Below are 19,803 nucleotides of genomic sequence, written 5' to 3' on the forward strand. Positions count from 1 at the left end.
ACAACTACAATTTATTTTTTCCAGTACCATGGCATTACTTGATAAAGAGGCAAATAAAATTGTACAGTTTATTTTAAGTGAAATCCTGTTACTGGAGCTTCTCAATTTTAGTGTTATGATACCCCAGGGTATTGGTTCTCAAAATGTGGTCTGCAGACCCCTCAGGATTTCTAAGACCTTTTCAAAGGGTTATTGACGTCAACTATTTCATAACAAAAGAAAGACTACTTTTTTCACTGTGTTGACATTTGTTCTGATGCACAAAAATAATGGGCAAAACTGCTTGTGCCTCAGAAATAATCAAGGCGATGTCACCAAGTGTACTGGCAGTCACTGTAGTATTCCTCACAGCCATCCACCAGCTTTTTTTTTTTTTATATATATATTTTTTTTGCTGTAGGTTTTTTTTTTTACATCTTTATTGAAGTATAATTGCTTTACAATGGTGTGTTAGTTTCTGCTTTATAACGAAGTGAATCAGTTATACATATACATATGTTCCCATATCTCTTCCCTCTTACGTCTCCCTCCCTCCCTCCCTCCCTATCCCACCCCTCTAGGTGGTCAACACCAGCTTTTTTTTAAAGTTGGTTTCACTTAAGAATGTCCTTGGGGGCTTCCCTGGTGGCGCAGTGGTTGAGAGTCCGCCTGCCAATGTGGGGGACATGGGTTCGTGCCCCGGTCCGGGAAGATCCCACATGCCACGGAGCGGCTGGGCCCGTGAGCCATGGCCGCTGAGCCTGCACTTCCGGAGCCTGTGCTCCGCAACGGGAGAGGCCACAACAGTGAGAGGCCCGCGTATCACAAAAAAAAAGAAAAAAGAAAAAAAAAGAAATGTAAAGTGAAAGTTAAGAAATGTAAAATTCTCAGAAAAGAACTTCAATTAAATTCAATTAAAATATATGTTCCTTATAATACCAGAAATAGTATCAGGAGTGAGGTGTATACACTGAGTCTTAAGATGATTGCATGTTATATTTTCAGAAGGTTTTTTTTTTTTTGCTGCGCTGCAGGGCTCGAGGGATCTTAGTTCCCCAACCAGGGATCAAACCTGTGCCCCCTGCAGTGGAAGCGCAGAGTCCTAACCACTGGACCGCCAGGGAATTCCCTCAAAAGGTTTTAGAATTAACAACTTTGTCAAGTAAGATAGAAACTAACATTTTAACACATCTAATACCATAATGACAACCATCAAAATGAAGCCTTTCTGCACAGTGCTTTATAAGTAAGAAATCTTCAAACATTTATCCTCATGGACCTTTTAATAAATGACCACCAGATATAAGGCCATACAATAGGGACATTTCCTAACAACGATTAGGATTCATAAATACTGTTTAGTGCCAGGAACCCTTCCTTTGAGTATCTTCCTCACCCCAATTCCTATAAAAGCAGCAAGAGTTACTAATAGCGCAAGGAATTAAAGCTTCTATCAAAACCACTGGTTTATATTCTCTGAATCCTTGACTGAAAAGTACATGATTCTTCCTATGAAGATGGGGCAGAGCAAATCAAGATAAAGTGAAACAGGAATTAACTTGCATGACATTCTTGTTTCTATTGCTGCATCTTCAAACTCATAGCATCTAATCTGCTATTAATCCTATCCAGTGTGTTTTTATTTGTAATTATATCTTTCAACTCAAGAAGTTCAATTTGGGTTGTTCTTATGTCTTCCATTTTGCTCCTTATCACACTCATGCTTTCCCTCTACCTTCTTGAACATATGGAGCATATTTTAATGTCTTTGTATACTAATTCTATTATCTGGGTCATTTCAGGGTCTGCTTCTATTGACTGACTTTTCTCCTGGTTAACTTTTTTTTGGGGGGGCAGGATCTCAGTTCCCTGAGCAGAGATTGAAACCTGGCCATGGCAATGAAAGCCTGGAATCCTAACCACTAGGCCACCAGGGAACTCCCTCTGGTCAATTTTCTGATGGGTGCTAAACGTCGTAAGTTTTACGCTGTTGGGTGCTGAACTTTTGGGGGTTAAACAGTTTTTTCTTTTGGGGATATAGTTAAATTACCTGAAACCAATTTGATCCTTTTCAGGCTTGCTTTTAAGCTTTATTAAGGTGCGTTCAAATCAGTCTTCTGTCAAGGGTTAATTTGGCCCTGCTACTCAGGCAATATACTTCTAAGGACTGTACTCAGTGCCCTATATGGTAAGTCCTCTGACTCAGCTTGGGGGAAATACCTATTCTTGACCCTGTGTGAGCTCTGGGAATTGTTCCACCTACTCCTTTCTGATTTTTCCCCCCAGTCTCAAACATATTCTCATACATATGCACAGATGAATGAATACTCAGCCTTTGTGTGGACCTCTGGAGCTTCCTCTCTGTGCAGCTACTTCCTCTCAGGTACTCTGCCTTGCAAATTCTACCCATCTTGTCCTCTCTGCACTCTGACTCTGCTAGCCTCTGTTTAGGTTTCACTTCCCTGTCCTATGGTCTGGAAACTCACTCCAGGCAGTAAGCTAGGGCATTTCATTTGTTCCCTTGTTGTTCAATGTCTGAAATCCATTGTTTCATTCATTTTGTCTGTTTTTCTAAGTTAAGGTAGGAGGATAAATCTGTTTTATCATGGCTGGAAGCAAAATATGCATCACATCCTTGTAATTTTCACATCTATCAAAGGGAATCTTATCAATCTTTTCTCAATCTCTAAAGTTCAAAATCTCTTTTCTTTGCCAACTTGTTATCAAGTACTGTTATTCTCCCTTAAAAAAAAAGTAGTTTAAAAAAAAAAAAAAAAAAGTAGTTTAGACTCTTTATCACCTCACAGTGGATCTGGGCTCTGGGGGCACTTACATTCTAATCCACATTCAAACAGCTATTAAACTGATTTTCCTAAAACACTGCTTTCATCATCTACTCCTTTGCTCAAAGAACACATGATGGTTTCTCATCACTCATTGATTTCAATGCCAAAAAAGACCAAAGGGACAAAGCATAATCAACTTAGTTCACAGATAAGATGATGCAAGGCCCAAAAGTTAAAGGATATGAATAAGACCTAGGAAGCAGAGGATGGAAACAATTCAGGAAATGTCACTTGGGTCTTTTGATACAGTAGTCTAGTATTTTTTTAGTCACGGTGGTTATTTTAACATATTGTGGAAAAAATATTCATGCAGAGAAATATATAAACAAATGTACAGATCAATAAATTAGAAAACAAACAGCTCTCTAACTACTGCCTGATTAAGAAAAACAGCCCTGCCATCATCCTACAAGATCCTGTGAGCTCCTTCCCAGTGATAACCCACTCTCCTTTCCTCAAGAGGTAATCATTTTACTGACTTTTCATGGCAGTTTCTTTTTTTACCTTTCTTTATACCTTTATCACCTAGGTATGCATCCCATGTACTTTTGCCTATTTTTGAACGTCATAAAAATAGAATCTTACGTTAAGGATTCACTAATTGTCGTATGTATCTGTACTTTGTTCGTTCTTATTGCAGTATAATAATCCACAGTTAACATATCTACTCTACAGATAATGAGTAGCTCAGTGGTTTTAGACTACTATAAATAATGGTATAAATAGTATTCTTGAAGGTGTGTCTTGGATGTATTCTGAATTTCTCTAGGATATATACCTAGCATAGATTTGATGGGTCATTGGGATGGGAATCTTCAACTTTACCAGATATAGCCAATTTTTTTTTTTTTTTCAGAGAGGCTATCATCCAACTTACGCTTGTATTTTGCTGGTGGAAATATAAAATGGTAGAGTTACTCTGGGTAAAATAGTTTGGCAGTTTCTTAAAAAGTTAAACATGATATGATCCAGTAATTCCACTCCTAAATATCTGCTCAAAAGAAATAAAAGCAGGGACTTCTCTGGCGGCCCAGTGGTTAAGAATCCATGTTCTGGGGCTTCCCTGGTGACGCTGTGGTTAAGAATACACCTGTCAATGCAGGGGACACAGGTTCGAGCCCTGGACCAGGGAGATCCCACATGCTGCAGAGGAACTAAGCCCGTGCACCACAACTACTTAGCCTGTGTGCCACAATTACTGAAGCCTGTGTGCCTACAGCCTGTCCTCTGCAACAAGAGAAGCCACTGCAACGAGAAGCCCGTGCGCCACAACGAAGAGTAGCCCCTCGCTCGCCGCAACTAAAGAAAGCCTGCGCGCAGCAACAAAGACCCAACGCAGCCAAAAATAAATTAATTAATTAAAGGAAAGAAATAAAAGCATACATCCACACAAAGACTTTATAAGTGCATAAAGTGCACGTTCAAAGCAGCATTACTCATAATAGCCAAAAGCTGGTAATAAGCCAAATGTCCATCAACTGGTGAATGGATAAACAAAATGTGGTGTCTCCATAAAATAGAGTATTATTTGGCCAGTAATACTCTAAACACACCCAAAAGGATAATACATCCAAAAGGAGCTACTGACATACTACAACACGGATGAACTGCATATATACTTACTTCCTGAATTACAAAAATCCCATAAAAATATGTAAGTGGCTAAGTGGAAGGGTCCTGGCTTTTCCCTTGCTTCAAGGCACTTCTATTTCCCCCATTGGCCACATATATTATTTCTGTAGCATGAATATACTCCAAAATTCTCCAACTTCAGCCTTCTAGTCTGCTTTCTCCATAATCCAACAGAGACATCATTTGCTTTTTACACTTTCAATTACTATCTTTCAAATTTACCTTTCACGTAAACTTCAGAACAGAATCTTTACATAGATGTTACCAGGGATACTTAGGAACAATTCTATTTCTAGAAGAGCATCACTGAATTATCATTCTTTTAGGAACCATAGTTTTTGTTTGTTTTTTAAATTTTTGGCCGTGTCGTGTGGCATGTGGGATCCTAGTTCCCCGATTGAACCCGTGCCCCCTGCAGTGGGGTCTTAACCACTAGACTGCCAGGGAAGTCCCAGAACCATAGTTTTATGTAAAACACTGTGTTAAAAAAAAATTACCCATTAAAGCATAAAATTCTTAACACTTATAACATAAACATATTCAAATCTTTTTTTAAACCTGACATGTTCTTTAAAAAGGGTTACAATTACTATGAAGTTACTGAAAACATTAAGTCCATAAACCAAGTATCTTCAACTTACCTCAAGTGGCATGAGTCTAATTAGTGTTGCAAAGCACTGTGTAGCCATGAATCTTACACTGTCCGTCTGATCACTCATTCTTCCCAACACAGGCACGACTAAAAGGACAATATATGGAACAATACCAACATCCAGTTGTTCCATTACACCTGAGTAAGTTATTAAGGAAATTTCCAACTGGTTCCAAGGTAGATGTTTTCACAAACTAAGACCATGACTTCTAAAACAGTTCCTCATTTTCTCACCTGTATTATGAAGAACTGACTGTCCCTCAAGGTCTATGATTCAACTATAACAGCATTTGTATAATGTTACTCCTTTGTGAACATTATGTAACTTTCTCATGATTAAGAAGATAAAATGATGTTTTTCACCTGAGGAAGGCTGGAGGTAACTTTATTAATAAGACTTTTTTCCATAGAGAAATTCCTACAAGTTTCTAGAATTCCCATACCAAAATTGAGTTACAATTGCAAGCAAGGGAGCACAACTCAGCGTCAAAGATTAATTCCAAATTTCCCACCAACATCTCAACAATCTTAAACTGGACATAGCAGGCCCAGTGAGTTCAGTCCTCCTGTAATCTTTAGCATTTCTGAGCCAGAGTTTCTAACTGATTTGATCTCCACCCGTCTTTCTTGCTCTTATACCGAAATATCTTTCGGGTTATTTCGAGAAAAGAATGTCAGTGGATGCCATACCCTTGGTAAAAGCTCGCCTGTAGGGCTTCCCTGGTGGCGCAGTGGTTGAGAGTCTGCCTGCCGATGCAGGGGACGCGGGTTCGTGCCCCGGTCCGGGAAGATCCCACATGCCGTGGAGCGGCTGGGCCCGTGAGCCATGGCCGCTGAGCCTGCGCGTCCAGAGCCTGTGCTCCACAACGGGAGAGGTCTCAACAGTGAGAGGCCCGTGTACCGCAAAAAATGATAATAATAATAAATAAATAAGCTTGCCTGTATATTTCTAGTTATTTAGTATATACTTAGTCATTTTCTACCCAAGTAATGAACAAAGCAAACATAATATGTTTATAAGAACTACCTATATCTGATTAATATTTTAAAAAATTGATTATAAACCAAATAAACAGATTAGTTACTAGATAAATAGTTCATGAGGTACATAAAATTTTTGCCTGTAAAAAGATCTCTTAAAATTAATAGTAATTCTTCAGACTTTCTGTGTGAATATTTTCATAATCAAATGTAAATATATTTATAATGTATTACAATGTAATAAAAATACACTTCAAAATAAAATCTAAAAAAGTAGGTTTCTTTTTGGAACAAGGCAGGTTATGTGCGTATTTGTTTTTGTTCTGTTTTGTTTTGTTTTTGCTGCACTACGCAGCTTGCGGGATCTTAGTTCTCTGACCAGGGATCAAACCCATGCCCTCAGCAGTGAAAGCATGGAGTCCTAACCACTGGACCACCAGGGAATCCCTGTGCATATTTGAATAAATTTTATTTTAGTCATCCTTAAATAAAATGAATATAATTTCTGAATAGTTTGTCAAAATAAAAAAGGATACAGGCAAGTGCTTCAATTGCACCCTCTTGTTTGATATTGTCATCAATTGCTCCCAGCCATGGAAGAACCTTCTCCAAAAAAATATTCATTGTTTCCATGGTACCTATTTTGCTCATGACGCCTATACAACGAGCAGCCATGTGCCTCACTGCAGTGCTGGGGTACTGAAGGCACATATAAAGATGAGGCAAATGCTGTACCAACTAAAAACAAAAAGTTTAAGATAATCAGAACACTCATTAGGGAATCTACTGTTTAAAATATAACTATAACGGCCCATACTCAGAGGCTCTCAATATTCTAAGTAACTCTAAATCCAAGAATATCTCCAATTACCTCAAAACATTACTGTCAAAACTTCCTCAATAAAAATTTAAATCTAAGTTGTTATTATAATGCTTTTAAAAAGAATAGAAAGGTGCAGAACTTCTCCCCTGTTCAATATCCTCTTAGGCATCAGGGAACACTCAATTCTTTCCAAAATTAGCAGGGAACGCATCAAAGGGACTTGCAAAAATCTCCTACTAAGGGTGGGAAAATGACACCACACATCATCAGCCCCCTCCCAATATGGCTTAGTTTTAGGTACATACTTTTTTATTCACTGGGTTGAGTGATCTCGATTTTGTTCTGGGCACTATACTTTGGTAGGTATTTTCCACTTTAACTTCCTGGCTTACCAAAGGCAATATGATCACAAGACCACAACATATCCCATTATTAAATGTCTGCTGCATGGAAGCCAGGATTAATGCTCATGAGATCCAGGTACTTGCTCAACAGACTAGCCTTACAGCTCAGCTGAATGCATGCTGTTGATCACGGAGGGTGAGCATATAAAGGATTCTGCCCTTCTTTTTTTTTTTTTTTTTTTTCCCTTCTTTACTAATGATAAATCCGCAAAATTTAACAAGAATATGCTTTATTACTATATAAACAGAAAAATTTCACTCTTCTCTACTCTCTCCTAGATTCTCCCTCTTATATTAGATGGGAATAGAGAATTGGAGATAGCACCCTTCACAATGTTATAAACTGCAGAGAGCTTCCTATTGCAGTTATACGGAAAGAGTAATACTTTCTTCAATGGAAAAACCAGACAATTAATTCTCTAGTCTATGTTCCTCCTCCCTCGGTTCCAATTTTTTGGTAAGAGATATTTTAACAGTCAAAAAATAAACCCAGGTTCTATCTTTGCCACTGACTAGTTTCATCTCTGAGAGGTAACTTCCTTCTACCATTACATTTATCTTGGAAAGAGGTTTTATTTCATGTACTCTTCCTTTCCTAGACTATATTATTAAGATGGTATAGATGAATAGGGATGCGGCTTTCTTTCCTGTTTACACCTGGCTTCTGTGTCATCAGAGCCCTGTCCCTACTGCCCTGTATTCTAAGCTCCCAGAGTGGGTTTTCTATCATTCATGCACCCAGCTCTGCCTCAAAGCCCATAAGAGTTGAGTTGTCAGGAAAGAAGGAATCTAGATATAGCATATAAAAGAAAATGCAATTATAAGAGATGACATCAAAGTTGCACTTTTCATTCAAGCCTTAAGTCTAATAAGACTACTTGTTTTACTAGGAAAAAAAACTACACTTGCATTAGTTAGTTACCAAGGGATGAAGCTCAGAATCCATTGACACTGCTGCTGTTTCAAAAACTTGCAGAGAATTCACCAGTTCTTGGGCAGGGCCATCTCCCTTTTCCAGGAGGGACTTTCCATCTATTAAAACATATTGATTTAAGTGCATATTACCTTGCAAATAATTCTTTAAAATCTAGAGCCCACAGAAAGTTTTAGCACTCCCCCAGGTACTGTGGGAGAGTCTATTTTGCTTTATAATGTAAAATGAAATACCATGCCCTTAATTTAACTGCTGAGGTACTACACCTAAAGCAACTAAAGATGTTTAACATAATGATCCATTTCAAATATCTGTTTCTAAATATGTAATAGAAAAAGTAAAAAGCAAAAAGTATGCAAAATGACATGAAAATAAATTAAATGTTTGTACCAACCTTCCATTTAAAAACTTACCAGCTGGCCTGGGATAAACAGGTATAGGCATTGTTATTTTATAAGGACATACGTAATGAATATATACTGAAATTTGTTTAAAATGCAACTCGGAAAAATATGTACACACCAAAATTATTTATGTCGATTGTATTCCTCAATGGACCAACCATAGCATCCCAGAGATGTGGTAACTTCACTGTCATTTCACCACCAAAATGCTTCACTATAGTTGTCAAGGCAAATTCAGCTCCTCTCCGTTGTACCAGGTAAGGCTTCTGGGCCTAAAATTCAATGTTAGTTGAAAACGAAATTTGAGAAAAAAGTATAATGCATTTGAAATGTTATTAAGATAATTTAAAAGTCACTACCTAAGAATTCACAGTGTTACCATTAACTAATTAAGCAATTACTGGACATATTTACCATAACTATAAACATTTCTCAATAATTAAACTTACATGGGCATAAAATCCCTAACTAGATTTTCACATCCAAAGTAAAATACTTTCGGGGGGTTGGAGATAAGGAATAGACAAATATGTGCTGTTTCTAGAGACAGTTCTAAGTAACATGTTTTTTTCTTCTCTCCACCCCAAAGAAACAGGTAGAGAGAGGAAAAGGAGATAAAATGATGGGCCCTTATTTATATTTGCTTAAGGGATAGAATATGAGCATCTATTTAATTTAACCACAAGATTAATAACCTCTTACTTAGCAGTATTTTTTTTTTTTTTTTTGCAGTACGTGGGCCTCTCTGTTGTGGCCTCTCCCGTTGCGGAGCACAGGCTCCGGACGCGCAGGCTCAGCGGCCACGGCCCACAGCCCCAGCCGCTCCGCAGCATGCGGGATCCTCCTGGACCGGGGCACGAACCCGTGTCCCCTGCATCGGCAGGCGGACTCCCAACCACTGCGCCACCAGGGAAGCCCAGTAATTTAATTATAATTAAATAGAAAAGAAACTGTCCCCCGAGAAAGATACATATATATTTTTAAATGAAGGAACTATGTAAACCATGTAAGTATAGATATTAAAACTACAATAAATTTTTGATTAAAATTATGGGAAGAATATAGATAGTGAAAAAACCTTCATTCACAGAATATTTTAAAAGAAATATACACAATAAGCTAAGATTTTGGTTTAAAAAAAGAAACTTAAAATAGGCCTATACTTTATAGAAATATATTAAACACATGTCTTTTAGCATTGATAGTTTATTGCTGAACTCAGGTTAAGTTCCTATGTCTTGCAACCAAAAGAGCTACCTAGAGCATTCATTCCATTGTTAACAATGTGACTGTAAGATTTTCCAAAACCAAACACTTTTTAAAATCATCTTTAAAGAAGACTGTACTGTAGAATAAGTAGACCAATGAAACAGAATAGAGAGCCCAAGGAGATCCTTATATATACAAAGCATAACATAAAACAGAGGTGCCATTATAAACCAGGAAGGAAAAGATTCAACGGTGGGATAAACTGGCTGTTCATGTGGGCAAATAAATTTAGATCCCTACCTCCCTCACATCACATAGTTAATACAAGTTGACTAAAAGTCAGATAGGTAAAACTCTGACGTGTATAAACTTATCCTCTGAATATCAACAGCAATTCCTGACACTGATAGGACTGGGAAAAGTTAGCTTTCACTATTACTTAACATCTCTGTAGTCACTGTTATAGGAATTAGTTTATATTCATGAATGACTCTTGTACCCACTACTGAGAAGGTTTCTTGCCTAGGAAGATAATCATCAAGTTAAGCTGGTAAAAATAATAAGAGGCATGAGAAATTTGAAGAAGTTTTCAGTTTTTCTGGACCCTGTTGCTGCAGTACTCCAAAAAGTTATTAGCCCCAGTTCCTTCACTTAAAAATATTAAAATACAATTCTAGAAGCTGATATGACAATTTAGCTCTCAATCTGTAAGATATTTGTTTTAAAATCAGAGTATTCAAAGAAGAAAACTATTTACCTCATCAAGTTCAACAAGGATATTTCCACTACCTCCTGCAGGAAGATCTGCTATTTGAGCTTTTACTGCTTTGGGGGTAGGACCTCGCCTACTTGTGATAGCAAAAGCAGCTTTTTGATGCCTATAGAGTGTAATTATACCCCTGTGCTTGGTGACAGTATGATGCATTCCATCTTTTTCAGAGTTGGATCCTATTAAGGAAAAAGGTTAAATAACTTTTAAAGCATAATATAGGTGACCAAATGTTTCCTGCTCCAAAAGAGATACAACACATTTTAAAATTGTCTTTTAAGCCTCAATTTTTATAGGCCAATAATATTTTCTTTAGACAATGAAGTGGTAACAAAAATCAATAATTTATACCATTGAATGCTTTAATATTTGCATAGGACCATACTTAATACAACCAAATTTGCAGCATCATATTAACAACAAGAAATATTACATGCAAGAACGAAGGTACCTTCAGTTAAAAGTACATTAATTCTTTAAAAATGAATGCTTCCAGGCATAAAAAGAAACATTAAAAAACAATGCAAGTAAGTTTTCTTTTTAAAAAAAAAAAAGTCCATAGTTACCATGAATTCAGAAACACCAACCACTGTAAAATATTGCTGCCTCACATAGCTCTCAGGGACAGGGATGGGGGAATTTAGGACTAAGGTATGTGAAGAAACATTGGTCCTTGAGATTAGCCTACAAAGAGCAGTTACTTTCCATATAAATTTTCTGGATGAAAATAGAAAAGCTGTTTAAGCATTATTTGCTAAAGGTAACAGAGCCCACTTATCTCATAAGACATGTACTAAATTAGAGAAACCAGAATTTTACAGGAAGAACTTTTATTCACCACTGGATATAATTAAGTTTTCTAGCTCTGTTAACAGTAAACCCTATAATTATGGTCTTGAAAGAGAAGTTAAGCGTTAACACCTGTCTCATAGAATTCAGTCATTTTATATATCAGGTCTTTTATGAATAACTTATTTAAGTTAAGAGGTTGTGATTTTATTAGCAATATGTGCAAATTCTCTCAAAATGGGAAAAAGCTCCAACATAAACTGGATTTGTGCTTAAATTATACCTGTAAGTGACTATAAACAAATTTAAATGGTTAATTCTTTCTCTACCCCAAATAAAACTTTAGATATATACCTTTAGAATTTTCCTGGCCACTTTGTGTTGGTACTGGACACGTGACAGAAGGAGTTAGATATGGGTCCACACAAAGTGAGCTACAGAGATTTTTAATAATTTTTGAATTGGGACAGGGCGTCCTTCTTGTGCACTGCTGAAGCAGTTTGGCTATGCACTGAGCCGCGTAGTTCTGCACTAGAGTATTCTCTTCTTTTTTAATTGTCTCCATTAATGGTTTTATAATAGGATTTAATTTCTCCGGAAGTTGCTGCAAGCTTACAACTGCACATGCAGCAAAAGTATGCACTCTCAACTGCAACACCTGCCACTCCTGGTTGGTCTCTGTAACGGTCATTTGGACCTGCTGTCGTTTACTATCTAACTGCTGTAACACTTGAAGATTTAAATCGAAAGATGATGTGACTTCATTAAAAACAGCAGTGACCTATTAAAAAAGAGAAATCAAAAATCATTAAGGACATCAACCCCAAATAGCCTGTAAACTCCTAAAGGGCAGACAACAAACTTTCTGTTTCAATTTTAAGTTCCATGATATCTAGTACTATTTTAGTATTCAGTAAACTAAATAAATGTCTAAAACCTTCCAAGTAAACTTTATTTTATTTTTTATTTATTTATTTTTTTGTGGTACGCAGGCCTCTCACTGTTGTGGCCTCTCCCGTTGTGGAGCACAGGCTCCAGACGCGCAGGCTCAGTGGCCATCGCTCACGGGCCCAGCCGCTCCGTGGCATGTGGGATCCTCCCGGACCGGGGCACGAACCCATGTCCCCTGCATCGGCAGGTGGACTCTCAACCACTGCGCCACCAGGGAAGCCCTAAACTTTATTTTAATCTGACTTAATTTAACATTAGTATTATATTGTTTAAGAAAGACAGTTTCTTGAGAGACTTATTATATCTAATAAGTTTGAGTGAAAAATCACACACAATACCCATATAGTGAAATGAGAACGCTGTAAGCAAATATAAACCAACAGTTAAGAGAGGATGGTACAATAGTCATTAATTATTTAATTACCAAGAGCTGCTTAAAGCTGTAAGACTATGGCATCAGACTACTTTACAAGCTCCATTAAAAGACTGTTCAATACATCTTCTTAAAACAACTTTATGAGATATAACTCACATACAATACACTCATTTAAAGTGTACAATTCAATGGTTTTTATTATATTCAGAGTTGTACAACCATCACTACAATTTTAGAACATTTTCATCACCCCCATGTAACCACTTATCTACTTTCTATCTTTATAGATTTGCCTATTCTGGACATTTCATATAGATGGACTAATATAATGTGTAATCTTTTGTGACTAGATTCTTTCATTTAGCATAATTCTTCCAAGGTTCACTGATGTTGTAGCATGTATAATAACTTCATTCTTTTTTTTGCCAAATGATATTACACTATATGGATATATCAGTTGCATTTTTCCATTCATTAGTTGATGAATGGATGGGTTGGTTCCACCTTTTAGCTATTACGAATAATGTTGCTATGAACGTTTATGTACAAGTTTCTGTGCACACATTTTTTAAATTACCATTTAAAGACTGTGTGATGGATTACACAACAAAAATAGTTTTCTTGTTTGATGGGTAACTGCAATCATAAAGGGGCTCCATAAATCCAATCTGATCAATGTTGGTCAGAAAAGCCTGTAACATTAAAGAACCTACCTTTTTTTTTAATGGAGAACCCAATTTTTCAGACTTAGAAATAATCAATTCCCTTATGGACAAGACTGATAATGCCAACCTCTATTATAAAAAGCAAAATAGGCACACAAATAAGATCTTCTTTTATCATTATAAAATACCAAAGACTTTAAATTGAGCTGTATCTGCTTCATCTTGATCTGTTCTCTACAAAGGAACATGACCACATACCACTTCTAGCTTATACTCTCCACTTTGCTTTGTCTATTTTATGTGTTCAAGCTTTGCATAAGATTATTTGAAACAGGTTTCATTACTAAAAGTTTAAAAACATTGTCCTAAATACACTATGCTTCTGTCAATTTTCAATGATTCTAGGCAACTTAGGAAAAGCTTTCCAATTACCCCAAATTCACTCAACAAATATTTAATGAGCAATACTAAGAGATGAATATCAATGTCTTCATACACTCAAAAAATGTTGAGAATAATGTGGGAGACAGATACGTAAGTAAACAAGACAATGTAACATGAAACTGAGGTAGGTGCAAGTTGCTGTGGTAGCACAAGGATAGCTTAACTCTTCTTAGAGGAGACAAAAGTAGAGAAGGCTTGCCAGAGGCAGTTAACACTTATGCTAGATTCTTAAACAATGGATAAGTCTGGAGTTATGGGGACATCTTGGCAAACAGAGTGAGGTAGGGAGTGCAAAGTGAGGCACTGTCCAAGGAACTGACAACAGCTTACCACGGCCTGAGCACAGGGCGATGAAGGAATGTCAAGAGATGAACTTGGGATGAGCATAGAGGCTGGAGGGTAGGGAATTTCTGGCAAAGGAAAGAGGAGCTCAGACACCAAAGTGAGAATGAGTGAAGCAAAGAAAGTGAGTGAGGGTGGTGTACTTCTGCAAGAGAATAACTAGGCTTAAGTGGAGGAAGTTTGAGAATAATGAGGAGAAAAGAGATGGGGAATTTAGAGAAGGTGTTGAAAGTAAGAAAAAAACTAAAATCAAGGAAAAAGAAAATAATGTTTTTAAGTAGGGGAGGGATGTGTTCAGAGTGGCACTAAGAATTTCATTAGTGTGGCACAGCAAGCAGGATGGAATGAACCAGAGACTGCCTGGAGCCTTAGAGATGAGTCAGGACCTAGTCATAAAGTACTAAGGCCTTTGACTGGGTTGTGGTGATGGAAACAGAGAAAGGATAAACATATGAAACTTTCTGAAAGGAAATGTTAACAAGATTTGAGACTGTGCTTATAAAGGGTTATTTTCTGTTAAAAAATAAATCCCAATTTTGGTTGTGTTAAGTTTGAAATGATAGTGAGATATCCAAGCAAAAATGCCTAATTGAAGAACATAAAAGATCAAGAGAAGATAGCACAGTACATGGTTAAGAACTAAATTGTGAGAATGGTGACAGACAAAGGAAGACCTTCAGGAAATGCCTATATGTTGCAGGTAAGAATAAAATAGGGATGCAAAGAAAGTTACAAAGAGCAGTGGCTCTTAGCCAAGGCCAAGACTAATCTTTTAAAATTGCTCTTCCCTCAAATATGCTCTTCTAGAGACTCTGATATCCCAGGTCAAAACCACTGGACTAAGGAAGCTGATGAAACAGAATAGGAGTTTCACTGGGGAGTGAGAGGTTTGAATAAGAAAAGCTTTAAGAGTCCATGTAATAGCTTTAGAAAGAAATGTTGTCAGAAACAGTAAGAAGGGAACCCAGACCTTAAAGAAAATTTGAGGTTTTATTCCAGGAAGGCAAAATATGGGGGAGGGGAGGCAAAAAGGAGAAATTATAGAAAAACAACAATCAGAAAAACTCAGAAAAAAAATTGAAGCAATTTTAGCTTTTTTTCACAGGTGAGAACAAAAAAAATTTCAACTATATTATTTTTTCAATAAGAAAGGGGGATAAGAAATGAAGCATGCTCTTTCACAGCAATCAACACAAGTGAAGCAGCTGAGTTTCTGGTTCTTGAACTCATAAAAGGAAGAACTCATTTACACCACCTAACCTCAAAGACTTACTAAGTACAAAGATACAGTAATCAAGACACTGGTGCTAGCATAACAGACAAATAGACTGAACAAATAGAGCCCATATACAGACACACATTTACATTTCAATTAATTTTTGACAAAGGTGCCAAAGAAATTCCATGGCGAAAGAAAAATCTTTTCAATAAATGATGATGGAAAAATTAGGTATCTATATGAAAAACAAAACGCAATCTCTACTTCACACTATATATAAACATAAATATGGATGATTGAACAAAAACTAAAACTACAATGCTTTATAAGAAAATGTGTGTGAATAACTTCACCACTTGGAGATAAAAAAAGGTACCTTAGGTCACAGAACACAATAACCATAAAAGAAAATAACTGATAAACTAGACTTCATCAAACTTAAAAATATCTGCTCATCCAAAGACACCATTAACAAAATGAAAAGGCAAGCCACACAGTGGGAGAAAATATTCGGAAAGCATCTATCTGACAAAGGATTGGTATCCAGGATATATAAAGAACTCCTACAACTCAATAATAAAAAGACAACAGACAAAAGATTTGAACAGACATTTCAGAAAGGAAAATCAACAAACGGCCAATAAGACATAAAAAAGTGTTAAACATATTAGTCATCAAGGAAACACAAGTTAAAACCACAATGACACTATCACACAACCACCAGAAAGGCAAAACTTACAAGGAGTGACCATCATCAAATGTTGGTGATGATGCAGAGCAACCAGAACTCTCATATATTGCTGATTAGAAGGTAAAATGATACAGCCACTTTGGGAGAAGTGCAATTTTTTATAAAACTAAATAAACACCTCACCCTATGACCCAGCAATTCCACTCCTATGTATTTACCCAAGAGAAATGAAAATATGTCTTTAAAAAACTTGTACAAAAATGTTTATAGCAGCTCTGAGCTAAGAACTTGGAGTAGCCCAAATGTTCATCAAGCAGAGAAGGGCTTACACTAGTTGTGGTATATTTATACAATGAAAGAAAACTCAGCAATAGAAAAGAATGAATTAGTGATACATATAACAACATGTATTATTTTACAAAACATCGTGCTGAAAAAGATCCTTACACCAAACAGCACAGAGTGTATGATTCCATGTATATGAAATTCTAGAACAGGCAAAAGTAATCTATGGTGAAGGTAAAACCAGAACAATGGTTATTTGAGGGCAGGGGATTGACTGGGAAGTGTTATGGCACTGTCTGTATCTTGATAGAGGTTTGGGTTTCACAGGTATTTGCTTCTGTTAAAATTTATCATATGTTCCATTGGAGATTTGTACAATCCATAGTACATAAGTTTTACCTCAAAGAAGAACAAAAAAACATAACTCAATTTTAGTTAATGACACAAAAAAAGAGAAAAAAACATAAAAACTGAATTTTAGTTTAAGTGTACTGATATCTGTCTGTAACTTACTTAAAAATGCACCAAAAATTAATGGTTGAATAGAGGGGTAGAGAGTTGCATATATATGTGATAAAGCAAATTTAGTAAAATGCTAACTGTGTAATCTAGTTGGTAGGTATATGAGACTTCATTGTGTAATTCTCTTATGTTTGAATATTTTCATTGTAAGTTGGCAAAAGGGGGGGGAAGTACTCAAGAACTTAGAGAATCAATTTTTTCTATACTCTGCCAGTCTTAAGCAAAACTGAGAAGTGACAAAAATGTAACAGTTTTTTCTAATAAAGGTATATTGGTTTGTCAAAGCAGAGATAAAAAAAAAAATCCCTTCCCCATTCTCTTATTTCAAGGAAAGTCAATACAATGAAATAACCTTTCTAAAGGGTAGTGATGACAGGCTACCAAGCCATAAATAGATTCAACAAATTAGTGTTTTTGTGGTAAACATGACATGACAAAGTTCTTATCCTTATTTCATGCTCTAAAATTAAGAAGGTTACTTCTTTACTCACCAGGTCATTAGCTTGATCAATTGTAAAAACATTGTTGTTTACTCTATTACCAACTTCAATATGTGCATCAGCTAATGATGAAATAAGCTGTTTACACTCATTCTGCATTCGTGTGAATGGAACGGCAATTTCATCATAATATAAATGTTCTGAAAGGATATCAAGTAAACGTGGCTGCACAGCTAGGGTAACAGCTCTACACTCCTAAAATATAACAGACAACAAATATTCAGGGCAAATATGCAAACATAATTCCAGAAATGCATAAATCTTCGCTTGCAAACTACCAAGTCTAAATTTCTATTGATTTTGAACCTATATTCTCTTATCTCCCAGAACAACATAGTTATTAGTTGCACAGAGAAAAGGTATCACACCCAAACTACTCTAAAATTTTAATATGAATGACTATAGCACATGCACATGGAACTATTACAATTCCATTAAACTTTCCACTTAATTACTCTTACTTTATTCTGAATTTATTCCAAGTTTACATATATATTATATACCACAGATTTTAAAATATACAACTGTAAAAAGAAATCAGCCAGAAAAGAACACTTAGCATGCACTAAAAATGTTATTTAAAAACTCATTAGATTTCTTAACAGTTGAACCCACAGCTTCACATGCCATACTGTAGAAATGGATATATAATTTAAAGGCTACTTACCTGCCCCCAAATTTAACTAACCCTTCCCACTCTCTCTGGTTGTTGCCTGCCCCAACCAGAGGGGGAATGACCTCAGTGGTGAGCCATGAGGGGTTCTGTGGGATCTGGGTGATCAGCCTGGGCTTCACAGAGTAAGTCCAGAGAAGCTCTGTGAGGGTCCAGAAACCGAACTGTCAACACTTGCTGCTGAGTCTGAGAGGCACAAAAACACAGCATCACTGCCTCTCCAGCACACCGAGTCCTGCCTAAAAACAGATGAGCCTTGCTTCTTTCCAGAGGCAAAGCTGGGGTTTCAGTTGCAATAGAGCATGGCTCAATTACTTTTAGACACAGCTCTGACAAACTGCTAAGAGGCAGTAACAAGCAGCTCTCACAGCAAGTGCAGACAGTTAAATTTCCAGAATTCCAGTCAATGGAATAAACAAAGCCAGCAGGAAGTTTCTCTGATTTACAGAAGCAAGTCTTACACAAAATCATACGTCTTACTAGAAGTTAAAAATTAAAGGGGCTGTAAGGGAATGGCTTATTTGGAAACATAAAGATTTGGGTTTAAATGTGGAGATTTTATTCTTCCTGTGACCAAAAATCTGCCCTTGCTACTAGTCATAAAAATGGATTTCTATCACTCAAAGCCTCTTATCTTTTGTAGTTCTCAAGTACAAGACTGGGGGTTCTAAGAAAAAAGTCTAGGGTTAAAGGCAAATGAGAAACAATATTGCAATATAATTTGAATACTTTTCTATAAATGCTGGATCTTTATACAGAGAAAATTTTCACTTTTCTGTTTGTAAAATATAATGAAAATAATCCTAACAGCTAAGGAAATTGGTTTAAATTGTCTTCATTTATTTTTGGGCAAAATCTTACCTTCTGTAAAGCAGCCCATTCACAGATTACCAAAGCTACACTAATTCTCTGTAAGGCAGATTTGGAGTTCAAATGGAAGAGTAGTAACTGGCCAAGGGATTCAGCTGGTTTAATTTCTTGGGTTACCACATTTACACCTGGATCACAGATACAACAACAAAGTGCTCCTAACAACCTAAGAGGGAGAAAAAAAGAAGTTACTATAGAATTGCTTGAAGTTTCCCCTATTGAAGCTATAACTTTTCCCAAGGAAGACATAACTCCTATCTTATCTTCATAAAAATATATAAATCTTACTTTTAAAACTTCAAAAAAATTAGAAACTTTTTCTTATGCTTTAATTTTTTCCCTACTCTGTAACTAGTGTGATGGAGGAAAGACTGACAGACACATCACAGGAATCTTTTGGTTAAATGACTTTTGAGTTTATGTATACTTACTTGGCTGCCATCATTCTAGCCCGCATAACAACAAAATCCCTGGTGGCAGGGTCTTCCATGATGGTGTCTGCACCTGCAATGTACTCCTGAAGTACTTCTTTACTCTGGCTTTGGCCTTGACGCACCTTACCACCTGTTTTTTCCTAGAGGGAATAAGGGGGAAGAAAACAATAATTAAAGATTAACCATTAAAATTTAATTGACAACATCAAAAACACTCTCATTTGTTATAATCCCAGTAAAATACAGTTCTTTTCACAAAATTTTAATGGATAAAAATTGCTATGCATTTTGTCAAGGTTCTAGTGATATAATTTTTCCTTATGTTACAATAATGGTATCATGCTTATAATAAAGCAATACAGATTTCTTACATGGTTACTGTATTAATAATTATGAGTTGAAAAAAATA

General features: G+C 36.4%; 1 protein-coding gene across 1 annotated transcript in view; it reads right to left on the minus strand.

Moving 5' to 3' along the window:
- The window catches only part of BTAF1 (B-TFIID TATA-box binding protein associated factor 1), an 80,950-nt gene that overhangs the window by 15,300 nt on the left and 45,847 nt on the right, over positions 1-19,803 (minus strand). The window contains exons 16-24 of the mRNA XM_065894472.1: positions 19,392-19,534; positions 18,952-19,126; positions 17,409-17,612; positions 11,777-12,203; positions 10,622-10,812; positions 8,774-8,927; positions 8,240-8,349; positions 6,627-6,828; positions 5,099-5,247 (exon numbers count right to left, since the gene is read on the minus strand). Of these exons, the coding sequence (XP_065750544.1) occupies positions 5,099-5,247; positions 6,627-6,828; positions 8,240-8,349; positions 8,774-8,927; positions 10,622-10,812; positions 11,777-12,203; positions 17,409-17,612; positions 18,952-19,126; positions 19,392-19,534 (1,755 nt within the window). The remainder of the gene's footprint in view (positions 1-5,098; positions 5,248-6,626; positions 6,829-8,239; positions 8,350-8,773; positions 8,928-10,621; positions 10,813-11,776; positions 12,204-17,408; positions 17,613-18,951; positions 19,127-19,391; positions 19,535-19,803) is intronic.

This window comes from Phocoena phocoena, chromosome 16, assembly GCF_963924675.1.
Source record: "Phocoena phocoena chromosome 16, mPhoPho1.1, whole genome shotgun sequence".
NCBI classification, from domain to species: Eukaryota; Metazoa; Chordata; class Mammalia; order Artiodactyla; family Phocoenidae; genus Phocoena; species Phocoena phocoena.